General features: G+C 51.1%; 1 protein-coding gene across 1 annotated transcript in view; it reads right to left on the bottom strand.

Annotated features, from left to right (window-relative positions):
* Positions 1 to 2,965: 2,965 nt before the first annotated feature.
* Positions 2,966 to 10,843, bottom strand: part of P2RX1 (purinergic receptor P2X, ligand-gated ion channel, 1) — a 27,491-nt gene continuing 19,613 nt past the window's right edge. Inside the window, exons 2-12 of the mRNA XM_006899792.1 lie at positions 10,383 to 10,530; positions 10,031 to 10,102; positions 9,212 to 9,281; positions 8,915 to 9,011; positions 8,546 to 8,626; positions 8,156 to 8,297; positions 4,948 to 5,075; positions 4,241 to 4,331; positions 3,586 to 3,651; positions 3,134 to 3,235; positions 2,966 to 3,031 (exon numbers count right to left, since the gene is read on the bottom strand). Of these exons, the coding sequence (XP_006899854.1) occupies positions 2,966 to 3,031; positions 3,134 to 3,235; positions 3,586 to 3,651; positions 4,241 to 4,331; positions 4,948 to 5,075; positions 8,156 to 8,297; positions 8,546 to 8,626; positions 8,915 to 9,011; positions 9,212 to 9,281; positions 10,031 to 10,102; positions 10,383 to 10,530 (1,063 nt within the window). The remainder of the gene's footprint in view (positions 3,032 to 3,133; positions 3,236 to 3,585; positions 3,652 to 4,240; positions 4,332 to 4,947; positions 5,076 to 8,155; positions 8,298 to 8,545; positions 8,627 to 8,914; positions 9,012 to 9,211; positions 9,282 to 10,030; positions 10,103 to 10,382; positions 10,531 to 10,843) is intronic.

Consider the following 10,843-nt stretch of genomic DNA (forward strand, 5'->3'; position numbering starts at 1 on the left):
GGCGGCAGTGAAGAGGGAGCAGGCAGAGCTGCAAGAAGCTCAGATGAGGAGGCAAGGGGAGGGAGTAAAAGAAGAAGAGAGAAGAGGGGGCAAAGAGGAAGGTCTCTGGGCTGAGCATAGGTTCGCACACAGAAAAAGAATATTTTTTGCCTCATTCAGTAGGGAAAGGGGCAGGAGGAGCAAGAACAGGTAGGTTTGGAGAAGAAAAGGGGCAGATGACGGCATCAGGATTGAAGGAAGACTCATCAACAACCTGCATTATGCAGATAACAATCTTGCTCACTGAAACTGAGGAGGACCTGAAGCATTTGCTGCAGAAGGTCAAGGACTGCAGCCTTCAATATGGATTGAATTAAACATTAAGAAAACAAAGATTCTCACCACTGGGCAAATTGACAGCACCATGATAGATGGAGAAGAGATTGGGGTTGTTAGCAATTTCATCTTGTTCAGATCCACAATCAATACTCTTGGCACCAGCAGTCAGGAAATAAAAAAATGAGTTGCTTTAGGTAAGTTTACTATCGGGGACCTCTACAGAGTGCTAAAGAACAAAGATGTCAGTCTAGAAACTAAGGTGTGCCTGATCAAAGCCATAGTCTTCTGAATTGTTTGCTATACATCAGAGAGCTGGACAATGGCTTAAGAATTACAGAAGAAGAATCAATGACTTTGAGTTGTAGTGATGAAGTAGAGTATTGAACATCTCATGGACTGCCAAGAGAATAAAGAGGGCTGTACTGGAGAGGGTGAAACCAGATTGCTTATTCCTTGGAGACAATAATTTTGAAGCTGTCTCACATACTTTGGGCTTGTGGCCAGGGAGGTCCAGTCCTTGGAGAAGGATGTCATGTTTGGAAGGTTGGAGGGTCAGCACAGAAGAGACCCTGGATGAGATGGATTGACACAAGCTCTAGCCCAATTATACTGTGTCAGTGCACCTCCTTAAGGGTCTTACTCCCTCTTGCTGACCCTCCACCTTTCCCAGTATGATGTCTTTTTCCAAGGACTAGTTAGTCCCTCCTGACAACATGCCCCAAGTGTGTGACACAAAGTTACACCATCGTTGCCACCTCAGGAGTTTCCTGGCTGTACTTCTCCTAAGACAGATGTTTGTTCTTTTAGAATCCATGGGACATTCAATACTCTTGGCTACCATCACAATTCAAAGGGGTAGTGGATACTGTATTGAGCAGCATGGATAGAGAACATGTGTATCACTCCAGAAAGTTCTGTTGGCTAGCTCTGGTCTCAACAGAGTATGTGCTGGGGGTGCTCAGAGCTGTAGATCCGTGGGCCTGGTGGCCATGCCCACAGCAGGGCCCCCAGAGAGATCACCTGGCTAGGCTCTCCTTTCCTCTATGGGAGTTCTTCCGAAGTCTCTCCTGGGCTAGCCAGTCCTTTTCTCAGCCTGGCCTTCCTGAGGCCACTCCTAGGGCTCTCTGCTGGCCGCAGCACCAGGACTCCCCAGACTACAGACGCGGCTTGTGGAGGACTGGAGAAGAGTCCTAGTGTTCAGAGTTGTGCCAGGACAGTGACCCAGGAACAGAGCCATTCTGGACTTTGAACTCACAGTCACTGCAGTTGATTTGAAACTGATTTATAACTGACCCTTTAGCAGTTTTCCAGTGCTATAAATCCCACCAACCAATATTGTACATCTTTCTTCTTCCAAGGAGAACCACCAGTGTTTGGGTTAACACAACTCCCTATGGACCAGACCACCAGAGTCCCCTAGTCCTGAGCTCAGGGAATAAGAACGAGCTCATAGTTACTGATTAAGGAGTCAGAGGGACTTCAGAGATTGCTCAGCTGAATCTCCCATTTCACAGACAGGCACACGGAGATTCAGAGCCAGGAAGAAAGTACAGAAGGCCAGGGTTTATCATCACTCCTTTTATTGTCCTCTGCCCTTGGCTTTTCCTTAGGCCTGTGTTCAGAGTTGAGGAGGCCCTGGGAGCTGGGGCTGGGCCACAGGCAGAGGGCACAGGATCTGGCTGAATTTTCCACCCTGACCCGAGGTAGCTGAGTAAGATCCTTGGCCAGAAGGGATTGTCTTAGTCTGACACATGTGGGGAGGTGCACATCCCCTGGAGGTCACATGCCAGGGGTCATGAGTCTGTTCGCGGGGGTGCGTGTAAGTGTGTTGTTTGGATGGTTGTATTTGCAGAGGCTGAGCTGCCTGAATGCAGAGGGGTGGGAGGGATGTGTGCATGCAGGTGGGTGTGCACATGGGAGTGTAGATCTGAGACAATGCGTGGCTAGTGTGCACACCACACAGACGCTGATGGTCTCTGAAATCTTGTTCAATGCCCCAACACGCCACGTGATACGGTCCCAGACCCAAGTCTGACCCTTGACCAGGGGCAGAAAGTTCTAGAGCAGCAGGTCTTAAATTTAGGTTTCAAAATGAGTCTTAGCTGACCACATAGAGCTTGTGGTGTCCAGCATTCAAGGTAACACTTCAGGTGGTTTGGTGGGACCCAGGCACCTACTCTGTGTCTTAGATCTATGGGGAAATCTGAGGCCACAAAGAGCTGCCTGATGGAACTTTCTGTGATGATGGGGATGTTCTGTGTGGTCCAGCACGGCCGCCACTGTAAATCTTCCATCTTCATTAATTTAAATTTAAATAGTAATCAGCGAGGCAGTAGTCACTGAAGCAGGGAGATCGATACTGACGGCCCAGAGAAAGACACAGGTATGACCGCCCAGCCCTACCCCCTCTGGTCAAGCATGCTGAGGCGGGAGTGGCGCTGCCCTGAAGGTGTGCACAGCTGGATTCAGGGCCCAGCGTCACAAAGGTCTGTCCCCAGGTCCACTCTGAGCTGCAGACAGTTTGGTGTCTGAAAGGCTGAGAGGACAGCAGAGCTCCCAGGGTGACCCTCTGCCCTGGCTGGGATGCTCTAGAACCCTGTCCTGAAGCCTTGAGCTGCATCCAGTCAGGAGTTGAGGAGTCTGAGGGTCAGGACTTCTTCATGTTCTCCTGCAGATCCAGGCTGGAACTGGTGGCTGCAAGGTCATGATTGCCCTGTGTGTGAGGGGGGAATGGAAAAGTCAGCTCTGGGGAGGCAGCTGGCAGCTCCTCAGTACAGACACATGGACCTGAAGCTGTCAAAGGGTGTTCTCTTACCTCCTCTCGCCCCATGTCTTCTGCATACTTGAACTTCTTCTGCTTGTAGTAGTGTCTCTTGGGCAGGATGTGGAGCAGCAACAGGTCACAAAGAACTGTTGCCTGTGGGTGGATGACAGAATATGGGAATCAGGGCCAGGGGCAGTCCAGAACCTTCTTAATCTCACCTCAGTCATGTGGACTGCACAGCATTGACAGAATCATGCCTGCTTTAGTCCCCAGGTTCTTCCTGTGAGCTAAAGTGGGGTGGGGTACTCCCATGTGTCCATGACGGCCCACCTCGCCTCTTTCCTGTCCCAGCTCAGAGCATTACTTTCCTCAGACATACTGTGGATCTAGGGTGATGGGGTGGGCATCTAGGGACAAGATATGGAATGACTTGCCCTCATTACAGAGACATGGAATGGTAGGGGATGACCCCATCAGAGTGACCCTAGCACCCCAGCACTTACCACCCCGAAGATGCCAATGCCTGAACCAATGGTGGTCATTGTGGGAATGATGTCAAACTTCCCAGCCTGGGAGCAGAGAGCAGGAGAGGGAGGGGTTAACAGCCAGAGGTGGTAAAGTCTCCCTTAAAGAATCTTTATAAGGGAGCTCTGGTAGCCTAGTGGCAAGAAGCTGTACTGCAATCCCAGAGATACGGGGTTCGAATCCACCAGGTGCTCTGCTGGAAAAGGAGGGGCAATCTCCTCCTGTACCAGTCAGATCTGATTTGACGGTACACACACACACACAAAATAATAAAATAAAAAAAAAATTAAAAAAAGAATCTTTAAGGCCAGGCCTGGGACTTGCCCTAATCCAGATTCTTAATGTCCCCTACAGCCCAGGGCTCTGCCTGTGGGTGGAGACCCAGGTTTTGACCTTACCTCTGCTTCCCAGCACACAAGGAGGCAATTGGGGTGGGGGTGGGGGATGGTCAGAGACTAGAAAGCATGATTTTGAATGATCCACCCCCTTTATTGTCAGGAGTAAGAACTGATGAACGAATCCCATCAAACTTCCAGTCACCACAGCCATGAGGACCAAAAAAAGGCACAGGCAGGAACCAAGACCAGTTACCGACTTCTCCTCTCCTTCCTCAAACACACGCTGGACACTTGCCTTGCCATTCACCAGGATGTCAAAACGAATTCCAAACACCTTGAAGAGGTTCCGGCGGCTGGTCCCGTTCTCCACGAAGTACCTGGCAAATCTAGGGGTAGCGGTGGGAGCAGAGGGGGAAGGAACTGCGCAGGGATGAGAGCCCTCAGGCTCGGAGCTGGAAGAGTCCTCAGAGGACGGAGTTCAAGGCCTCCTCCTCCCTCTCCAATCTCTGGGTGACTCAGGGGAGAATGGAATGTAGGCCAGGGTCACAACGAGGGAGTCCCAGGGAGGATCTCAGGCCTCATACCAACAATTACTGGAAGCTGCACTCAACCCTTGCCCTATTTCTCCAGTCGGTCCTGGACAGGTGGGCCTCTTGGGAACTGCTAGCCCCCTGCTTGGTTACTCCCAGACTGCCAGGCTCATCTGCTTCCTTCTCAGAAAAGTGTTCCCTCTTTCTCTCTCTTTCTTATTGCTCTTGAGTCAAAACAGATTGATAGCTGACTCTCCATTGGATTTCAGAGGTTATAAATCGAACAGGGGATTGTTCATCTTTCTCCCAAGGAGTCGCTGGTGGATTTGAACCACCAGAGATGTGAAGCTTTTGGGTTAGCAGCTCAACTCCTAAGGACTATGCCACCAGACCTCCCTCAAGAGGTTTTAGAGGAGAAAAACCAAGGGGTCAGGGGTTCCAAAAGTGTACACCAGTGGGGGCTGGCAGGTACCTGAAGTTGAAGCCTTGAGATAAAGTTTTCTCCTCATGCAGCCCATGGAACTCATAGATGGGTTTGCAGTGTCGCACGTGCCAGTCCAAGTCACAGTCCCAGTCGATGGTGATACCCACCACCCCACCCTGCCGGGAACAAATGTGTAGTTTCAGGAGAATGGTGTATTGGTCCCCTGTTGGTCCCAGCATTACTTGAAGAGGGAAGGCTTCTGTCTGAGAAAATACACTGAGAGGCTGCTGAAGGTAGAGACCTCTCCACACTTGTTCCAGCTTTCCAACAATTACTATACTATATAAGCTCCTTCCTACCTCGGGACCTTTGCACATGCTCTTTCAAGGCTGGTTCCTTCACCCCCTTTGGTCACTTCCTCCCACTGCCACCTCTAATCTAATGTTGTCCCTGCTATTAGGGAACTCTGGTGGCCTAGTCCATAGAGAGAGATTCCTCAGGAGAAAGTAGGCAATCTCCTCTCACGCAATTTACAGCCTCGTAAACCACAGGGAAGATTAGCTACTGAGTTGGTTCTGACTAGATGGCTCTGTGTTGGGGGTTCTTGGAAGTGTTTTGAGTTTTTTGGGGTTTTTTAATGGTTATTTTGAAACCTGATGGCTTAGCTTGTAGGGAGTTGTGCTGCCAACCCCAAGGCAAACTGCTTAAAACACTAGCTGTTCCTCAGGAGGAAGATGGGTGGTCTCCTCCTGTGTTATTTACAACCTCTGAAAACCTGCTGGAGGGTCACCGAGGAGTTGGTTCTGACTTGAACACAATGAGTTTAAGGTTTTCTGGTTTTGTTTTGTTTTTGTTTTGAGGTGGTGCAAATTGTTAGAGCACTTGTTTGGTAACTGAAAGGCTGGAGATTTGAGTTTACCTAGAAGCACCACGGAAGAAAGGCCTGGCTATCTGCTTCCAAAAATACCGCCATGAAAAGCCCTGTGGAGCACAGTTCTCTGATGAGCATGGGTCGCCATGAGTCGAAACTGAAGCCATGGCAACCGGTTTATTATGGTTGCTTTCACTCGACAACAGCAGAGGAGGTCTGTCTGCAATGCTGAGAGTGTTTCTTACCTGGCCCTTTACAGAAAAACTGCTGATCCTTGCTCTAGACAAATGTGTTGAGAACGGATTTTTTTTTATTTTATTTGTGTGAGTGTGAAATTGTAAGAGACCGATTTCCACGCCTGAGCAGGCGGCTGCAGGAGCGAAATAATAAACGAAGGATCACCATGCAGCAGGCAAGCGTGCACTGCGGTGCTGCACACATGTGAACTCGCCCGATCCTCACGACAGCCCGCGACACGGGCACTGCTGTTGTCCCACTTTGACAACCAGCTGCTGCCCAGCTGACTCCAACACCCAGCAAGCCCATGGGTGCAGCGTAGCACTGGGCTCCACATGATTTTCAGTGGCTAGTTCAATCTCCTCCAGTGCAACTTACAACCTTGGAAGTGTTAGCTATGAGTCAGTTCTACCTAGACGGTAGTGAGCAAGACAGGAAGAGAGAATTTTTCATAAGATTTCACAAATGCGAGTACAGATGTTCAGACACGCAGAAATTAAGGGATTGATTTAAAGCTGCACTGCTGTTTGGGATAAAGCAGGATTTACAGCCAGTTACATTTGTGCTCCTTATGTTGTTTTAGCTGGGTGCTGTCACAGTGACTCTGTATGAGACTAAGAACTGCCCCACAGGGCTTTTTTTCATCTTTGTGGAAACAGATCCCCAGGACTTTCTGTCATAGGGCAGTTGGGTAAATCAGAACAATCTTTCAAGTTAGCAGTGCAGTGCTTGACCATTCATACCCCCAGGGCTGTCGAGGCTCCTTATAAGGCATTGTTGTTTTTTCTTGGAAACTCAAGTGACTGTGGATGTCAGCTTCTTGAATTCCCAGGAACCCTCAGAAGTGAGAGACAGAATATACAAAGGAACAATGACCAGGCTATATATGACAAGAGAAGTCTGACTTTCAACGTCTGCAGCAGCCAGTCCCAAATGGCCAGAACATGGTCAATAACTGCCATCTGCTCTTGTTTTTGCCCCTCTCCAAAGCTTCCAATTTAGAACCAACCAAAGAAAGCCAAATAGGTCTGCTTCCCTAACTGATCCTGTTCAGGAGGCCCCCCTTGTTGTTAACCCGCCTCCAGCTTCTCCATGTCAGCAACCTCTAAGATCCAACAACAAAAATCCATAGAGCTGGTTGCTACTCACAGTGACCCTACAGAACACACAGTAGAACTGTTCGCTGTTTTCAACTGCTTCACATGAGTCAGAAAGCTGGACAATGAATGAGTAAAGACCACCAAAGAACTGCTGCCTTTGAATTATGTTTTTGGAGAAGAAGATTGAGTGTATCATGGACTGCCAAAGGAACAAACAAGTCTCTGCTGGAGGAAGCGAAGCCAAAGTGCTCCTTTGAGGAACGGATGGGGGAGATCTTGTCTCTCATCCTTAGGGCATGTTAGTTATCAAGAGCGGCCAGTCTCTAGAAAAGGACATGATACGTGGAAAAGGAGAGGGTCAGTGAAAGAGAGGAGGCCCTGCAATGAGATGGACTGATGTAGTGGCTGCAACAGTGGGCTTTAACTTGGCGGAGGTGGTGAGGATGAGAAGGGCCTGGGTTGTGCACGTGGTCAGCTGTGCATCGGAGCCCAAGCAGCAATATCTCACAACTGCCGTCTTTATGGAAGCTGACTGCTACATCCGTGTCCCTTGGAGCAGCTGATGAGTTCAAACAACCGGCCTTTCACACCAGCTGAGTGCTTAACCACTGTGCCACCAGGGTTCCTGAGGCATCGGGACACCCTTTCTTTTCTCCTCCACCTCCCTGCCTGGTGTGATGGTCACTGACTGTTTCTCAAGCCCCGGCTACATAGCCTTTACTTGTTCTCATTTTGACTGGTCATCGTTTCTTTCTACAGGGGATCATGGGCTTTGTATTTAGAAGACAGTGGGACCTCAGCTGATGTCCAAGTGACAGTGTCTGCCCATGTCCATTCATTGTGGTCTCTCCTCTGTGCCAGGTCCTACTGAGGACATGGGTCTGAGCTCTGGGACACCATTATAAGGTGACAGGCCCAGACAGCCACTTGAGCTATACCAGGGCGTCTCCAGGGGAAGGTGTAAGGGATTAACTGGTTTGGGAAAACCCTTACTGGCTGCCGACTCTAGGCCCCAGCCTGGCCTGACACCATCCCTCCTCCCTTGTACCTTCTCGGCCAGGGAGTTAAAGTTCTGGCCTGACTGTTGCACCACGTAGCCAAGCCTGAAGACGGGGCACAGTGGGTGGGTGATCTTGTGATAGAGGCAGGTCTTCATATACCTGGCATTCACCTCCTCCACCAGGTTGCGCCTGTGGGGCAGAGGGCATTGGTGGCAGCAGGGTGACACCTGGGAGGATGCTCACCATGCCCCAGTGCTCTGGGGATCCCTCGTGGACTCCAGAAATGCCTGACCCCCAAGCCCTCAGTGATGGAAGGTAAGCCCTCCCCCGGGGGGCCCCCACTGGCTTCAGTCTCCAGTGAAGTCAGTCAGAATGGAGGGAAGTGAGAAGCTGGAGGCCAGTTTAGGCCTCATCTCCTGGCTGTGTTTCCCACGAACCTGTTGACCTTGAAGCGTGGAAAGCTGATGCTGTTCTTGATGAAGAGAGTGAAGTTTTCGGCCTCCCGGAGAAGGGCAGGGCTGGGGAAGACTGCACTCACTCGCTGTCCCTCCTCAGGAGGCCCTTGGGGGTCAGGTGGGGGTACAGGCCAAGCATTTGGGAACCTCCAATGGAGGCATGGGTGTGCTGCAACAGTGGACTCGAAACCCCTTGATCAGGGCCCTGGGGAAGTCCAGTCTGGCGGCATGGACGACCAGGGGTGGGGTAGGGGCTAGACAAAGGAGGGGCTGGATGTTTCCCAGAGCACATGCCCAGATGCTCCTTGGTCTGAGCTGGGAACCCCGCTCCACGGAAGGACAGGGCATTACCGCGGAATATCATCGTCCACCTCCACAGGGCACCAGCCAAAGATCTCACAGGTGTGCACGGTGGTGTTGAAGGATACACATTTGCCCGTGCGGATGCCTACAGAGAGGGGAGGAAGGCTTGTGGCAGAGCGACTGGCTCTGGGAAGGGCTGGTCAAGGGCAAGGGGGCAGGAGGACAGAGAACAGGGAGGATTTCTCTGTGAAGGAGAGCTGGGGGTAGGGAGAGGTGGGTCTGCGGAAGGTGGGCCTGCAGGCTGCTGGGCCAGAGGCTGAGAGGGGCCTTGCAACCTGACCTTACCTTGAGCCTTCCTTTCCGCCTTCCCTGGGGTGCAGCCGCTGTCATCTCTGCATGTGCCCCCTTCTGGGTTCTTGGAACAGAGAAAGTCGTTGATCCTAGACTCCCTTGGGTGGGATCCTAAGAAGAGCCTCTCCCGCCTCCACCCCTGAGCCCTAGCGGGTGTGTGAGGCAGAGTCTCAGATTCCTTTGGGGGTGACTGTCTCACCTCCACCCCCTCAATCCCTTCCCACACTGCTCTTATCCAGCTGTCTCAGGGCCACTGTCAGCTAAGCTGTCACTCTGTGGGTGCAAATCAAAATGGTCTTATTTCGAGATGAGAGGTGGTAAGTTCTCTGTCACTGGAGGTGTACAGGCAGTGGGCTTTGGTCTGTAAAGTGAGAGTGGGCAGGCACGAAGCCTAGCATCCCATCTGGCAAGTGCAGAGAAAGAGGGAAGGGTCTCGGCACTGCCAAGGGCTGAATGTTACTTTGTGTGAATCATGCCTAAAGTTTCATAGTCCTTGGGTGGTACAGTTAACTCACTGAGCTGCTCACAAAAAGGTTGCTGGTTCAAGTCAAACCAGAGGTGCCTCCGAAGAAAGACCTGGTGATCTATTTCCAGAAAATCAGCCACTGGAAATAGGGTGGAGTGCAGCTGTGCTTAGACCCTGAGGTGGGGGTCACTGAGAGCTGGAGGTGACTCCATGCTAACAATTATGCCTGAAATCCCACTCTGGGGTCACCTGCAGAAAGCCCCTCGGGCTATCTCCACTGCCTGAGGGAACCCCTCTTCCATGCTCTCCTCCCTGTGGGTACAAGAAGAGAGGGCAGCAGTTCTCACCTCTGCACAGAAGCCTTGAGCCTGCTGAGGGGTCCTGATGAAATTGGTCATGACCACAAAGGAGTTGTCTCCCTGGAAGTGAGGGATGGGATGGGCTGGTGGAACAGAGCTGTGAACTGGGAGAGCAATCCAGGAGCCCCAACACTACTGCAGCAAGTCCCTAGCAACACCCCAAGCAGCATCCATATCCCAGCATGTCAGGATGGGAGGGACCTTATGAGGTCAGTTTACCACGAAACAGAGCCCCAGTGAAACTGTGGTCCAGAGAGAGCTAGGAGGTGAACCAGTCCTTAGTGAAGCTGGAAGAGCCCACCACGTATCTGAACCAGGCTGATAAGTGGAGGAAGCTCACCTGGGATGGAAAGACATAGTCAGCCACATCCCACACCTGGTGACCCCCGCCTGGGAGCTTTGTCACGGCCAGGCCCTTGAGTTTCACAGACACGCTGCTGATGAGGCCGCTCGAAGTCTGGTAGCCCTTCTCATAGACAAACACCCACCTGCAGGGTAGATGGGAAGAGGGAGTCAGGGTTCTGACCAGTGCTGGCAAAGGGGCTTTGGAGCCATAGGGGCCTCTGTCCTCATTAAGGAGTCTGGAGATCACCAATCATTACTCATTCAACTACTAGCGAAAAGATTGATGGTTTGAAACCACTCAGAGGTGTTGCGAAAGAAAGCCCTGGTGATCTGCTTCTGAAAGGTCACAGCATTGAAAGCGCCTATGAAATGATAGTATACTTAGAAAACCCTAAAGACTCAGCAAGAAAACTATTGGACGTAGTTGACCAATTCAGCAAAGTAGCAGGATACAAG

This window comes from Elephantulus edwardii, unplaced genomic scaffold (assembly GCF_000299155.1).
Source record: "Elephantulus edwardii isolate Elephantulus edwardi_28Jun2011 unplaced genomic scaffold, EleEdw1.0 scaffold00267, whole genome shotgun sequence".
Classification (NCBI taxonomy): domain Eukaryota; kingdom Metazoa; phylum Chordata; class Mammalia; order Macroscelidea; family Macroscelididae; genus Elephantulus; species Elephantulus edwardii.